The sequence below is a fragment of the Budorcas taxicolor genome, chromosome 9, assembly GCF_023091745.1.
Source record: "Budorcas taxicolor isolate Tak-1 chromosome 9, Takin1.1, whole genome shotgun sequence".
NCBI classification, from domain to species: Eukaryota; Metazoa; Chordata; class Mammalia; order Artiodactyla; family Bovidae; genus Budorcas; species Budorcas taxicolor.
Window position 1 is genome coordinate 77,948,641 of NC_068918.1, and position 16,977 is coordinate 77,965,617.

At 40.5% G+C, this 16,977-nt stretch overlaps 1 protein-coding gene across 1 annotated transcript in view; it reads right to left on the minus strand.

Annotated features, from left to right (window-relative positions):
- Positions 1-9,397, minus strand: part of KATNA1 (katanin catalytic subunit A1) — a 32,759-nt gene extending 23,362 nt beyond the window's left edge. The window contains exons 1-2 of the mRNA XM_052645799.1: positions 9,131-9,397; positions 1,042-1,216 (exon numbers count right to left, since the gene is read on the minus strand). Of these exons, the coding sequence (XP_052501759.1) occupies positions 1,042-1,203 (162 nt within the window). The 5' untranslated portion in view covers positions 1,204-1,216; positions 9,131-9,397. The remainder of the gene's footprint in view (positions 1-1,041; positions 1,217-9,130) is intronic.
- Positions 9,398-16,977: the final 7,580 nt, after the last annotated feature.

Genomic DNA, 16,977 nt, shown 5'->3' on the forward strand with positions numbered 1-16,977 from the left:
TGTCCCCTACAGTGGAAATGTGGAATATTAACTACTGGATAGCTAGGGAATTTCCAATTTAAATATTCTTATAAAAAACTTTAGACTTCTTAAGTAAAAGTTGCTGGCCTAAGAACAAAAGGTCTTAAAAGTCTTTCAGTGGCAAATTTACGAAATATTTTCCCCTTCTTATGTAAAATATGAAGAGGCAGATTTAAGGAAAGAGGTTAAGTTCGAAGAGGTAGACTATTTTTCTGTTAAAGAAATTAAGGACAAATATGGAATATTATTTAAAAGGCAGTTTAGTAGAACTTTAGGAGAACTATGCAGAAGATCAGCTCAAAAAGACTATTAATTTCTATAACATTTCTCTCCTGGGACATTGCTGAATCTTATTATAAATGACCCATCCAATTGGACATGTAAGTTCTATAGTTTCTACCTATAAATTTCTTCCCTCATGGTTCAGTGATAAAGAATCCACCTGCAATGTAGGAGCCGCAGGAGACTTGGGTTCCATCCCTGGGTCGGGAAGATCCCCTGGAGGAGGGCATGGCAACCCACTCCAGTATTCCTGCCTGGAGAATTCCATCGACTGAGAAGCCTGGTGAGCTATAGTTCATGGGGTCGCAAAGAGTCAGACATGACTGAAGCAACTTAGCAAGCCCATAAATTTCTACTGCTCCTCAGCAGCTAAAATTCCTCACATGGGATTCAAGTACGGTCTGATTCATGATGTTCTATAGGGAATACGGTACATGTGAGATTCAGGTGTCATCTGCAGTTTCAACAATGGCTTAATAAAGTCAATTCTAATTTTACCAGGTCAAAATGCGATCTAGAAAAAATTTTCAAAACCATTCCTATTAGATTCCAAAAATTAGAATAACTAAGTAGAACTCATCATACTGATAATGGTGAATATGACACATTGTTTTAAGTAACATTATATACAAGTACATATAATAAATTATACAGTCTTAACGCATAGCTGCAAAAGCACTATCTATTTAAATCTGAGTATTCTAAACCACTGAAACAAACAGCAGTCACGAATCTTACCTGTTGCCATTTCTGCTGGAGGTATGCATCTTTGACTGAGTACAGATACTTGTTCATTTGGTCAAGAACTCCCTGATAATAGACCATTGCAGAGTCGTAATTTCCCAGCAATGCATATTCACGGGCCAACTTTACATTCTCACTAATCATAAGAAGACTCATGCTCAATTACAAGCTAAAAAAGAAAGAAACATTTCATATTAAGTCTTTTAAAAATAAGTACTACAAAGAGTTTTTTAAAAACATACTTTCCAAGGATCCCTGAAGAAGCCTGCTTTCACACACATTACATTTTCTATCTCTGTACATTTGCTTATGATAATTTCCACTCCTTCAGAGAAATTTCTTTTAGTTCCCACAGTCAAACCCTACCTATGTGTCAAAGTCCCACTCAGATCAGTAGCCATTTTCCCAGTATGTCTACCTTCCAAATTTGTCAGTTCAGAATAAGCCCTCCCTCTTCTAAAGTCTCCCGGTACTTGACTGGGGGCCTTCATCTCAAGGCACTTGTCCACCTTGAATCTCTGAGAGCAGGAAAAGATCAAAGTTGGTAACTTCAGTGCATGAAATACAAGTCTTATGGAATATCTGCAGAACAAATGCAGAATGTTAGATGCTTTTCTTAGAAGGCAGTGTGAAACAGAGAAAACACATGTTTTGATGTTAGGAGAATCTTGGTAGAACTGTAATCCTGCCACCTTTGTCAAGTCCTTTATCTTTTCTGAGCCTTAGTTTTTAAATCTGTAAATTGGGATTGTTACTACTTCTTTTTTGTTCTTAACCACACCACACAACTTGCGTGCGGTTCAATACAACAGGGATTGAACCTAGGCTCTCAGCGGTGAAAATGTGGAGTCTTAACCACTGGACTACCAGGGACTTCCTGAGTAACCATACTTCCAAGAGCTGCACTATGAGGAATACATGACTATTTAAAGTAGCCAGCACACTACTTGGCAAAGAGTAGGTCTTCAATAAATGCTAACTGTACCTTCCCTGAAACTTTCCAGATGCAAAAACCAAGCATAGTCTTTGTACTTAGTAACATGTGGATATATGGATACGGGGTTTTCATAGATGGGTTTTTACTTACCCTTCAGACAGCAGATAATTTCAATGACATAAAAATTGGTCCAGAAAATAAGGGGAAACTGATCAACTTTTTATGAGGTAGAAAGTGAAAGTGTTAGTCTCTCTTTGTGACCCCATGGACTGACGCCAGCCAGGCTCCTCCGTTCATGGAATTCTCCAGGCAAGAATACTGGAGTGGGTTGCCATTCACTTCTCCAGAGGATCTTCTTGATCTAGGGATCGAACCCACATCTCTTGCGCCTCCCGGATTGAAGGTGGTTTCTTTACCGGCAGAGCCGCCAGGAAGCCACCACCTCAATTTTGAAAACTAATTAAGAACAATACAAAGCCTATTTCACTTAAGACCATGATGTGGTAATCTTAAATAAAACATTAGCTAATTAACAATGTATCAACAAGGACACGCATGCACGTGCACAACACACACACATATACTCCACGATCAAGAAGGATTATCCCAGGAATACGAGGATAATCTAAGATCAGCAAATCCACCTTATAACACCTCACACTAACGGACAAAAGAATTTCATACAAAAAAAACGAACAGCACAGAAACTGCAATTAATGAAGGGGAAACCCAAATGGTTAACAAGTACAGATACTAGTGATAGAAGAATGCAAATAAAGTGTGAGAAATCTCTTTTACATTTACTAGATTAAAAAAAAATTAGTACTGGCAAGAATTTGGGGAAAAAGACATCCCCTCACATACAGTTTGTGGGCAAAAACTCCGACAATCATTTCGGAGAGCGATCTGGTAGTACTTAAGAGAAATTATGTACGCAGCTATCCTATGATGCTGCCACCCTACTTTTCTATAAATATTCCAGGCGAAGTTTCACACAGACCCACCAACGAACTTGTTTTCGGATGTTAATGACAAAACTGTTTGAGATATCCAGTAGTTGGAGGTAATCTATTTCCTGCTAGGGAAAAGATAAGGAAGTATGTTGCATGCACTAACAAATACTATGTAGCAGATGGGAAGCAATGAAGAAAATGTACTAATAGCAACATGGATATATCATCAAAATACAGGGTTAAGGGAATTTCCTGGCAGTCCAGTGGTTAGGACTTGACACTTACTGCCGAGGGCCTAGGGATTCAGTCCCTAATCAGGGCACTAGGATCCCACAAACTGCTCGGCCAAAAAAACTAACAAAAAATACAGGATTGGGTGGGGGAAAAAAAAAAAAAACTTAGACACAGAACAAGGTCTAAATCCCCAATACCATTTTATAAACTTAAAAGTATGCTATGTTTATATGTGGTATATAAAACACTTTTTCAAAGGATACATACACATCCAAGAAAATAAATATATTACAGTGCCTGTGGAGGGTAAGATAGGGAAATATGAGTGGATAAAGAGGGTGAAGGGTAGGGTTAGGGTTAAATAACTACAACAAAAGAAGTGCCTTATGCCCATCAATAATCACAGACAGCCTCTAAGATGGCTCTCAATGACCTCTGCCTCCAGGTGCCCATACCCCTGTGTAATCATCTCCCCCTGAACCTGAGCCTGTAACAAACAGAATACACAAAAATAACGAAGTGTCATTTCTGAGATTACACTGTGACTTCTGCCTTGCTCACCGTCTTCTGCTCTCTGGCTGGACCACTCCAAAGGAAGCCCAGCTACCATGCTGTGAGTTGACCATACACAGCCTCATGAGGCAAAGATCTGACGGAAGCCCAAAGGCAACAGAGGAACTGGGGCCCTCAGTCCAATGGTCCAGAGACACTGAATCCTGCCAACGATGCCGTGAGGGAGCGGGGAAGTGGATCTTTCCTCAGCCGACCCTTGAGATAACTGCAGCCTTGACTGGTACCTTGACTACAGCCTGTGAAAGACTCTGAATCAGAAGCACCCAGCTAAGTTATACCCAGAGCCTAAAGAAACTGTGAGATGATAAATGCTTGCTGCTTTAAGCCATTTAGTTTTGGGGTAATTTGTTATGAAGCAATACAGCTATGAACTGACTCTATAAGTAATTCAAGACTGATCATCTGCGGTCCAAAAGAAAAGGAAAAAAAAAAAATCCCATGACTTTCTGGAGTCATGACCACAGATAATATTCCACCTGAATAAAAGCTCCGGGTCAGGGACATGGCTGTTATTTTATGCATATATCCCCAGCACCACATGGCCTCTCACACAGCAGACACTGGGAAGTCTTGGAATGAATGAATTGCTGCCAGGTTCTGTCTCACTACTAAGATGTCTCACCTTTGTCCAGTTTCATAGCCTCAGCACGCTCACACTCCCTGATCCCCAACCCATCCCCACCACAACTGTGGGACTGCTTGGCCCTGAAGCTACATATGCCCCAGAGTGACACCCAGCACAGCACAGCAGGGGGGCCTGTTAGAAGCTGTTAGAAAACATCCTGTGGGCACGGACAGCAAACTGACTCTGGCTCTTTCATCCTCCCCATCCCACTCCACCCCCCACTTTAAAAAAAAAAAGTCTTAATTATTGCCCTTTTGTTTTTCTGAGGGCCAGGGTTCACTGTCCCAAAACTCAGAGAAGTCACTCCAGGCCTTCTTTGAAGGTTCTGTGTTATGGATACTTCTATCTACTCAGATAAAATTCCTAAGGAGTTAATGAATGGGCATTTCCTAACAAATAAATGTCAAGTCAACCCAAGGCCACATTAAAAATGACCTAAAAATTCTTGGTTATCAAAGAAACGATGGGCTTACTGAAAATGTATCAAAATACCACTGAAAATTTAAATGTCAGACAAAGAATAAATTTTCCAATTCTTTTAGCATCTCTAAGTCTCAGACACTCTTCTCAAATCAATGTCAACACTGTAAGTTTACAGGAATCTTAAATTTCCAAATATATAATCCTTAGTTAGTGCCTGCATTCTCAGTCATGTCCGACCCCACAGTGGCAGGCCAATTCTTTACCACTGAGCCACCTGGGAAGCCCTGGTGGCTCAGTGGTAAAGAATCCTATCCACCTGTCAATGCTGGAGATGCAAGTTCCATCCCTGGGTCAAAAAGATCCCCTGGAGGAGGAAATGACAACCCACACCAGCATTCTTGCCTGGAAAATCCCATGGACAGAGGAGCCTGGCGGGCTATAGTCCACGGGGTCACAAGGAGTCGAATATGACTTAGCCAATAAACAACAATATATCCTTATCACTGCCAAAATTACACTTCAGGAGGACAGAATTTGGGTCTACCTGACAGTATCTGGCAATACTTGAAGAAATCAATATATATGAAGAAAAAGCCCTTAGACCAAATTTTAACCACAATGAACTGAAAACACTACCTATTGATTCAATTAATAGAAAATGAGATTGTAAAATCATAAAAATGAGATTGTCCAAAAACACACTGCTGGTTTTTAAAGAGTGATTATTAAAAAGAAAAATAACCGTAAGTATAGGTTATGCGTACTTTACCTGGATAAAAAATGTAAGTTTTTCCTTTATATGATCCTTTCTGTCAGAACCACCCTTTTGCTTAAATGTCCTGAGTATTTTAGTTTATGACGAAATTCATTCATTTAACCTAAGTAAGATGCAACATGAAATTTTAATTCAAGTAACAGAGCCTCCTGATGAGGGTGAAAGAGGAGAGTGAAAAAGCTGGCTTTAATTCAACATTCAAAAAACTAAGATCATGGCATCTGGTCCCATTCACTTCATGGCAAATAGATGGGAAAAGCAGAAACAGTGACAGATTTTATTTTCTTGGGCTCCAGTATCACTGCAGACTGTGACTGAAGCCACAAAATTAAAAACACTTGAAAGAAAAAACTCCTTGAAAGAAAAGCCATGACAAACCTAGACAGCATATTAAAAAGCAAAGTCATTAGTTTGCCGTCGTCTGCATAGTCAAAGCTATGGTTTTTCCAGTCTTCCTGTATGGATGTGAGAGGTGGATCATAAAGAAGGCTAAGTCCTGAAGAACTGAGGCTTTTGAACTGTGGTGTTGGAGAAGACTCTTGAGAGTCCCTAGATAGCACGGAGATCAAACCAGTTAATCCTAAAGGAAATCACTTGGAAGGAGAGATGCTGAAGCTGAAACTCCAATACTTTGGCCACCTCGTGCAAAGAACCGACTCCCTGGAAAAGACCCTGATGCTGGGAAAGACTGAAGGTGGGAGAAGGGGACGACAGAGGATGAGATGGCTGGATGGCATCACTGATGCAATGGACATGAGTTTGGGTAGGATCCTGGGGTTGGTGATGAACAGGGAGGCCTGGCATGCTGCAGTCCACAGGGTCACAAAGAGTCAGACACGACCGAGTGACTGAAGTGAATTGATCTGAGGAGAAGGGTCGACAGAGGATTAGATGATTGGATGGCATCATCGACTTAACAGACATGAGTCTGAGCAAACTCCGGGAGATAGTTAAGGAACGGGAAGCCTGACGTGCTGTAGTACATGGGGTCACAAAGAGTCAGACACAACTTAGCAACTGAACAACAGAGTCAAATTATTTTAAACACTAAAAACTCAGTATTACAACAAAATTTCTAGCAAACTTGATATGATGCTGTGTAGTATTTCTGCTGCTAAGCTGCTTCAGTCATGTCGGACTCTGTGCGATCCCATGGACAGCAGCCCACCAGGCTCCTCTGTCCACGGGATTCTCCAGGAAAGAATACTGGAGTGGGTTGCCATTTCCTTCTCCGTAGTATCTCTATAAAAAGACAAAGTATCTTTACTTCTCCAGGATTAGGGAAAGAAGCATTCAAAGAGACAGGGAAAGAAGCATTCAAAGAGACTGAAAAAGGTTACAGAGCCAAATATCTGAGCTCTAAGATTTCTGTTCTCTGTCCAGAACAAATACCGGACCTTCCCAATTTCACACCTAAACAAGATACCATGCCCACTTAATTTTTAAAGGAATCTTAGACAGGGTTCCACTCTCACTACAGTTTTTACTGTAATGTGCAAAGGTCATTCACTCAAGAAATATTACAGAACACACACTGAGGTACAAGGAATTGCACTGAATACAAAAATAAGACAGACCTTGAAATACGTGAAGTTTAGTGGGATATCATTTTATTTAGCCTCAGTGTTTTTTTCTTTGCTAAGTAGGAGGAAACAAGAGCTGAACATTATTAAGCACAGGCTAAAAAATCAGTATCAATGTTAAAAAATATTTACCTGCAAAACTAATGTCCTAAATTAAAAACAGATGAGGCTCAATTATGCATTTTCCTGCACGCATTTCAGTAAGCTGAGTGTGGGTAACTTCAGCAGTGACAATACACTGTGAAGCAATTTTCAGAATGTTCATCACTGGAATATGAAAGCAACCATAATGCTAATTTAAAATCAGTCACTGATGATTACAAATAAGCACAATAAATAGTGACCAATGACCAATTATAGCATGGCATACATTCATACCTTTATAATCATCATATGATAAATACTCAAGAAGCACGAAAAAGTTATCATTGCAAAAAAAGCACCAAGACAGACCTGGTCAAGAAAACAAAAACATATATATGTATTTGGTAAACTTTCAGTTTACCTCGAACAAAACAAAGCAGTGAATATAACAATTAAAATGTAACTTAAAAGCCATATTCAAGCCATATCAATTAACACCACAGGCAGAACCTATTTAGCATGTTATCAATATTGACCATACTGATTTGACACACTATCTTTTAAACCAGTCAAGGAGCTAAAAAGCAAACAAGCCCAAACCATTGTTGTAAACCAAAATTCAACATTGTTGTTAACACAGTAAATTCTAGAAGATTCTCTAATCCTTAGTATTTGTCAGAACTGTGATACCAGTTTCAAAATAAGACGCAGAATCCATTGTAGACTATGGACCTAGCACTGAATCTTTAAAATGTAAAAGCTACTTGAATAACTAATGCCATAAAGGATCTTTATATAGCTTTTCATAGTCTAAGAATGTTGGAAAGTTGACTGGCATTGAAAGAAAAGTAAGTAAAGGAAAACATGAATAAAAAAACACGTTGATTGGCACTACCTCTTTTTTTTTTTAAGGCATGAAACAAGTCACAAGTTAATACTTGTATTAATAATGCAAGACAAAGAGTTTTGCCACTGTTTCTTTGTGTGAGAACTCACTGATTACAAAAACCATCTCCTTTGGAAAAGAAAACAGGACTGCACACTGAGATATTTTGGCCTGCATGAACATCACAAGAATCTTTCTTGATACCTTGGTGTTCTAGCATTGTGACTATGTGGCAAAGATATATCGCACACATTCTAAAATATTAAGAATGTACTCAGCAGTACCTAAGGATCTGATTTCAAAGAGGAAGACATACATGAGTGCTTTCAAAAGAGAGAGGTGCAGCAGTGTGTTATCAGAAGTTAGTAACTGATATAAAAATGGCACTTGGCACTTAAAAGAGAAAATTATTTTTGAGTAAATGAGGGCTTGAGTCTATCCCCCACAAGGCATTAAGCATCCACGTCCATCTCTAACTTTATCAGCACGTAATACACAATATGAAACAAAGTTTCGAGCGATACTTTTTCTAAAAGGTACCAACTTAAAACAAACAAAAAGAGTCGTTAGCCTCCTGTAGGATGCCCAGCTCCAAAATAAGTACGAAATAACATCCTTAACAATATCACAGCTACCTAACAATGTAATCCCCAAAGTCAAGGTTTTTGCTTCCCTGCGCCCCACCCCCCCCCCAAGGGAGAGGGTTTCGGGCGGGGAACGTATCAAAAAAGCGAAGAAATAAAAACAGGTTCGTCGACCGGAGACGTCTCAAACGACACAGGCCTAGAATGGGATCGTCAGGGGCCCCCAAAAGTCTCCGGCCAGACAGGATTCCTCAGGTAGGAGGACCGCCACCAGAGCCACAGGTGTCAGCGACAACAGCGAGGACCTAGAACCTCGGCGCAGGCACCGGCAGGCTCACAAGCAGAATGCGCAGCGGGATCGCATCACAGGCTCCCGAGTCCCTCCGAGCCCTGATCACGGGGGTCTGGGATCCCCGCGACACTCACCTGCGGCGCAGAGGCTCTCGGGAAACCGCCCACTGCCGGGCGTAGGGGAAGAGCCGAGCGGGGTTCCGGGCAGCGAGGAAGGAGGGCCCTTCCCTGTTCTGCCCCAGCCACCCTGCTGTCTGCTCACGGACCTAGCACTGTCTGGTCCAACCGTCACGAGCCCCAGATGCTGCTTCAAGTAGACTTTGAAGGCAGACCCGCCAGGGTCACTTCCGGTGCCAAGGCTGGCCTCGGTGACTCCAGCGCACGCGGGGCAACGCCCCGGGAGCGAGGACGCCAGGCGGCGTGCGCGCGCCGGGCGCCGGCTAGGCGGGGCGGACGGAGGTGGGCGGGACCGACTGTGTGGGCGGGGCCGACGGGCGCGCCTGCGCAGTCCCGGGCACCGCGTCCCCTGCGGACAGGTCACGCCGATGGGTGGTAGTAAGTCAAATAAGTATTACCGCTTCCAGTTCCCCGATGTTTTCTGAAATGCTTTGCTCACTTTTCCTCCCACTTGATTTTCATCACGCTGCTCAGAGGTTAGGAGATTAGAGTTTCCATTTTACTGGTGAATGTCAAGGGTCATACAGTTCGTTTATGACAAATCCGGTTTTAGAACCAAACACTCAGAATTTGGCTGCGGCGCTTCTAGCGATATGACATGAATACTGTAAAAGAGAGAATGAGTGACCAAAGATATTCGGACACAATGCTAGTGAAATTTTATTTTCTTTTTTTGGTCAATGTTTTAATGCAACCAAACTACAAACACAGTTATGATGTTCCACGATGAATAGAAATACACGTAATGGACAGTTAGTACTTGTGGACAGGCTTCCTCCAGCCTTAATCTCCAGGCTTTTCCTTCACCTAAGGTGAAATAGACGCACTTAAGACGCGGTTTCCTCTAGAAGAGCTTGGTAATTAAAATTCTGATTTTAAAGCATCCCTGCTTTTAAAAATATTTAACATACTGATTTTACATCCCCTAATTTAACACAGACTTCTATAAAGGCAATTCAAAGGAAATACATCCATTCAGTCCACAGATGTTTATTAATCGAGTACTTACGTGCCAGGCGGCACTGTAGGCATTGAGTTTATACATGGTCAACAAAATAGGATGTTTCATGAAGCTTAGTCTTGTAAAATTCTCAACTAAGTAGAAAAAAAGTTTTGCTGTGATGCATGTAAACTGTATTGTAAAGTATAATTAGTATAAGAAGATACAGTGTATCTTTTTGAAATGAAGAAATAATTCAATGAGGTACAGATTAATTGCCTTAGACTGAATTAAACTTCATTTTTTTCTGAGTGAAAAGGTATGTTGAATTATACAGGCAATTTATAGTTTAGTTTTAAAACTTCTCAGAGGGTACGAAATGAATACATATTACATGATTTCATTTATATAAAATTCAAGAACAGGCAAAACTAGCCTATATTAACAGAAAGAGGCTGGATTGGGGGCTGGGAGAAATGAGGGGAAAGATTAGACTACCAGAAGGCATGAGGAAGTGTTTTTCAGGTGACGGAAATGTTCTATATCTCAATTAGTACAGTGGCTAAGGAGGTGTGTATGTTCATTAAAACTCATTGAACAGTACACATAAAATGGGTACATTTTACTGTACATAATTTATACCTCAATGAAGTTAATTTAAAAATCCCATCCAACTAGTGGCTTACACTACTGTTTCTTACTGTTTGTACTAATCTGGGGAGACTAGGGTATTCTGTTGTTGTTTTAGTCATTAAGAGTATTCTGTAGTAACCTCTACATTGAAGAGGTTTCAAACACCAGGAAATATTTTCTTCTCATTTCCTCTGTATGTTCATGGAGAGTGGAGGCAGGCACTGGGGACACTGAACAGTTGAAAACAGAAAACGAGATAATTTGTCTAACTTCTGCCTGGGTATGAGATGTGCCACCTCTGCCCACATTTCACTGGCCAGAGCAAGTCATGTGGCCAAGGCTGACTTCAAAGTGATGGGACATTGAGAAACATATTTGTGTTCCGCCTTCATGACGACTACACTAGTCATTTCTTCTTTTACAGTGTGGTTTCTACAACCTCCACCCCTCTAAAATGATCGTATCCAAACTGGGACTCAGAGCAACTAGAGATGAGTTTTTCCTGGTGTATGGTGACATTGATTCAGTAGGATCATAAGATACACACAGGAAAGTTAACAAAAATTAGGTTAAAAAGGTAAGCACTTACAGTAAAGAGTTCAAATTTTATTCAGTAGGTGTCAAGGAACCATTCAAAGTTCAAATGAATGCATAATATATAAAGGAATAGAAAGATTAATTTGATACTGTGAGTTGAAAGGTTTGGAGGGGAGAGAGAATTACACAGAAGGGAACAACATGAAGACTACTTCTCGACATTATGTATTTGCTGTCTTTGCCCTCTTTTGGGCTTCCCTGATAGCTCAGCCGGTTAAGAATCTGCCTGCAATACAGGAGATCCTGGTTCAATTAATGGGTTGGGAAGATCCCCTGGAGAAGGGATAGGGCACTCACTCCAGCATTCTGGCCTAGGGAATTCCATGAACTGTATAGTCCATGGGGTCGTAAAGAGTCGGACGCTACTGAGCGACTTTCACTTTGCCCAGTAGGTAAATAATATAAAGTTACATACTTCCTCCATTTGGCTAGGGCAATGTCTGGCTTATAGTAGATGATTAAGAATCTCCAAAAAAAAAAAAAAAAAAAGAGTTCCTTGGTAGCCTAGTGGTTAGGATTCTGGATTCAGTCCCTGGTAGGGGACCTGAGATCCCACAAGCCACACAGTGCAGACACACACACACACACACACACACACACACACACACACACACTAATCTGCTGAATTTTTATTAACAGATTATGTCACAGTATTTGCAGGAACAAACTGAGATAGATCCTCAGTGCTATCTCACTGAGAATAGTGATAAGAATGTTCTTCCTAAATAATAGCTTCCATTCTTCCTAAGTAGTATTCTTCCTAAATAATAGCTTCTTCCTTCCTAAATAATAGCTTCTATCACAGACTGGCTGCTCCCAGATTGCTGAATGCCATAGGGGGGAAAAAAAATCACACCACCTTGAAGACTGATGCACAATTACGTATCTCCCCACCTGACACATATTTTTCTGCATGTCCCACTTCAGTTCTCTTACTCTTCACGTTAGTTATTTCAGACTTGCACCACTGTCCTCAAGCTAGCCACATACCCCTTTCTGACCTTTCAGCCAATCACTTTATCTCCACCTTCAGAGAAACTTGTGTTCAGTTGCTAAGTCCTGTCTGACTCTTTGTGACCCCATGGACTGCGTGCAGCACACCAGTCAACTCCGTCCTTCACTATCTCCCAGAGTTTGTTCAAACTCATATCCATTGAGTCAGTGATGCTATTCTACCATCTCATCCTCTGTTGTCCTCTTCTGCTGTTGCCCTCAATCTTTACCAGCATCAGGGTCTTTTCTAGTGAGTTGGCTTTTTGCATCACATGGCCAAAGTATTGGAGCTTCAACTTCAGTAACAGTCCTTCTAATGAATATTCAGGATTGATTTCCCTTAGGATTGACTGGCTTGGTCTCCTAGCAGTTCAAGGGACTCTCAAGAGTCTTCTCCAGCACACAATTTGAAAACGTCAATTCTTCGGCGCTCAGCCTTCATGGTCCAGCTTTCATATCTGTATATGACTACTGAAAAAATCATAGCTTTGACTATATGGACTTTTGTTGGCAAAGTGATGTCCACATTTGTTAGAGAAAATAGGAGCTATCGGGTTGAAATTCCCTCAACTTGCTCACTGAGACAGAGACTACCATCTGCCCACCAAGTCCTCATTTTGCTAATATCAAAGTCTTCCTTGATTAAGTTGGGCGTCTTGGAATAAGGGCTGCATTTTCCAAGACTCTCATGCAGCTAGGGGGGCCATGGATCTAACTTCTGGCCAGAAGTGTCATATAGAACTTTTAGGAAGGTACCTTACAGGGAGAGGCCCTGAAAATCCCCCTTCCAGTCACACCATCCCCTCTTTTCAGGTTAGAACATCATCTCTGACCATAAATGACCTTTAGGATATGAGCCGTGTGAAGATAGCAGGATTGTACAGATGAAGTATGGACTGACGCTGTGGAGCTGCTATACCAGGTATTGACTGCCAACTCTAGTCAGTCTAAGCAGTTGTTTTTTGGATTTTATGCATGTGTGCACGCTCAGTTGTGTTTGAGTCTTTGTGACCCCCTGGACTGTAGCCTGCCAGGCCCCTCTGTCCATGGAATTTAGAAGGCAAGAATACTGGAGTGGGTTGTCATTTCCTACTCCAGGGGATCTTCCTGGAATCGAACCAGATATCATGTGTCTAAACAGTCTTTGTTTTGGGTTTCTTATGCCACATAACCTAATCCTAATACTTTGACCATGCAAACGTCTCTACTCACTTTCACAGCTCTTTCGTTTCGCCTGTCTCATTAAAAGTGTATCTTGCTTAGTCTAAGCCCAGTTCCATTACTTGGACTTAAAGATTTTATTTTTTTAATAGTAATTATTTTTGACTGTGCAGTCTTCGTTGCTGTGCAGGCTTTTCTCTAGCTGCAGCAAGCGAGGGCTACTCTCTAGTTGTAGTGTGCAGGCTTCTCATTGTGGTGGCTTCTCTTAGTGCAGATCATGGGCTCTAGGGTATGTGGCCTTCAGCAGTTGCAGCTTGAAGACTCTAGAGCACAGGCTCAATAGTTGCGCTGTCCCTGTCATGTGGGATCTTCCTGGATCAGGGATTGAACCCATGTCTCCTGCACTGGCAGGCAGATTCTTTACCACTGAGTCACCAGGAAATCCCCAAGATTATATTTTTTATATCCATTTTATGTATTTATATTTGGATAGGCAATGCATTCACATAGTTCAAATTCAAATGATATAAAAGCTTATATAGTGGGAAGCCACCTGACGTGAAGAGCCGACTCACTGGAAAAGACCTTGATGCTGGGAAAGACTGAAGGCAAAAGAGGGCGGCAGAGGATGAGATGGTTGGATAGCATCACCAGCTCAATGGACATGAATCTGAGCAAACTCCGTGAGAAAGTGAGACAGGGAAACCTGGCATGCTGCCTGGGGTTGCAAGGAGTTGGACATGACTTAGCGACTGAACAAGAGCCAGGCAGTTAACCTGGTTTGATTCTGTTGGGCAGCATCTCAAATTAGTTTAGTTTTTAGATAGGATGCCTTCCACCCAGAATCTGCCTGTTCTTTGTTCCACTTCAGTATCCTTAGGTAGATTTTTATTTCGCCCCCTAGTTTGTAGTTGTGTGATAGTCAATGCATCAGGAGCTTACTTGGTCATACTACTAGAATCTAGAACTATCTTTCAAGTATGTCATTTGGTTGACAGTTGGATAATAAACTTAAAGGACCTGAATGAAGTTAAAAGACTCATTAGAAAGTTCTTACAATAATTCAGGCGAGTTGATGGGGGTCTCAACCAAATTAGTTTAACCAAACAAGGGGTGAAGATGATGAATCAGAAAATGTACTAGTTAAATAACTGAATTTCATGAATCATTACATGGGAAATAGTCAAAGTACAAAATGGCCTGCTTAAATTATTTTGGAAATCAGATTATACACTAACATTAAGTGTACATTAAATTTAGTTAGGGTATGAGTTCAGCAACAGGAAGGAGTGAGTGGCAGGCTAGCAATATTAATTTCAAGGGTATGAAGTAGAACTGCATATATCCCATTGGTCAAAACCTTAGTCACGTGGCACAACTAATTACAAGGGAACATGAGAAATACGTGCGCTAGTGGCACAGTTGAAACATGAACAGGAGTCGGGGCCGGGGCAGGGGAGGGGCGGGGGCTGTGTTAGTAAAAGGAAAACAGAATGGAAGCTGGAGAACAAGAGCAGCCTGTGTCAGCCCCTCTGGAAGCTAGGTACCCTCAAGAATCCCCCTCTCCTCAACAGAATAAATTTAACCCTTCTCCAGGGAATGCAACTCAAAGCCCCACCCAGATTCTGAATCCACCAAGATTCCAGGATCTCTGGGTGACTTTACAGAAGGGAGAAGACTGGCTACTTGGGAGAACAACTGCCTGTGTTTCAAACATAAACTTGATATCCTCCCTTTAGCCTTCATACACGTAAGTGGATATACTGTCTGTGTATTTGCATTTGGCATAACAATGGTCACAATTTAAGCACGCCAAACACGGATCCAAAATGTATTAAAATGAAAAAGCTAATGAACTAGCCAGGAGGGTTCCACAATGGCACCGGCCAGCTCCATGGTTCACGTGGCAGAAGAGCTTCCAAGAAGGGCTGCCACCAGTGTCTATGGTTGAAGCTGCCCCCCACCTCAACGGGAGATGCCCCAAGATCAGCAGTGCATGTCTCCCATTCAGCTGTCAGCAAGAAGATGGTGTGGGAGTCAGGGGAAATAAGCTTGGACAAAGAGAAATTCAACTGTGATGCAGGTCTGCTGAAACCACAGCCAGCCTGGCGGAGCGCTCTTGGATGACGATGGTGATAACATATGAAGGCAAACACACTGTATACAAGAATTAACACAATTAAAAGGGAAAATGGGTTGGTTGCATAGAGTCCTTATCACCTGTCACCCACCAAAAATATGCTAGGTAACTAAAAGGACAAATAATTAATAGGAAATTTTAAAAAATAGTAGTAAAATGAGTCATAAGCATAATGCAGTTTGCATCAGTTACACAACAGTCTCATATAGACCAAATATAAAGCATGTGCAGACAAGAGGATAAAAGGAGACCTAAGAAAGATGGTAATACTTGAAAAAGGGGGGGAAAAAACCCAAATATTTGTTCATCCATGTAAAATGGATTTAAGGTATAACAATAACATATATACTTGGTAGGCAGTTCATATGATAAAGTAAAAGACTGTAAATAAAGGAAAAGGGATTAGCCAATAACTTCACATTTTAAAAATCATAAACTGGACTCAAATGATACTAGATGCAGAGTTTAATAATTGAAAATTATTAATTTTTTAAACCTGTATTGACCTAAAGGAAGCCTTTAACATGAACTATTTATTGTACTTCTATTGGACAAAATGAAAACATTTTACTGGTTTACACTAACTCCATTCAGTTTGCCTTAATCTAAGTAGGAATTATCATTAGCTATATATATATTTTTTAATTCCAAAGTATTAGATTTTTTACCATAAATTTTCTGAGAATAAAAAGATTAAAATTTTGAATTAATAAAATCAATTTACCCTAAAAGCTTTCCACACATAATTTAAAAGGTTTGAATTTTGCTTTTTTTTTTTATTATGATCCCAGCAAATGTTACACTAGAGAAAATGATTGGGAAAATACAAATAGATTCATTAAAAACACAGGCTGATTATTCATTTCTACTACATTCATAAGTATGCAAAACAATTCAGTTATATTGCAAAGCTGTAATTCCTTTTCCTAACAAAGCATTACTTTATAAAACTGTAGTGTTGTACTGATTCAATTTTAATACAAAATACTTATATACATAATACAATATAAAAGTAAACTGTGGTATATAATGCCTTCACAAGGGATCTATTAAGGCGCTTTACAAATATACCATTATATTGACCAAAATTACTTTTTGTTTTAGATTAAAACAAACAGGCTAAATGTTTTACTTTAAATACCAAAGGGATTTTTGTTTATTTTTGTTTATTAAAGAAAAAATGTCTAAAGTACCTTAGGTAACAGCAGCAGCAATATCTAAAAATCCTCCCACTGTATTCTCTAATTTCAACATATTATTAAGTCAGAATAAATCATTTCCACTCACAGTTTTGCACTTTGCAACAGCAGAAGGTAATAACTTTTTTAAAAAGTCAATTTC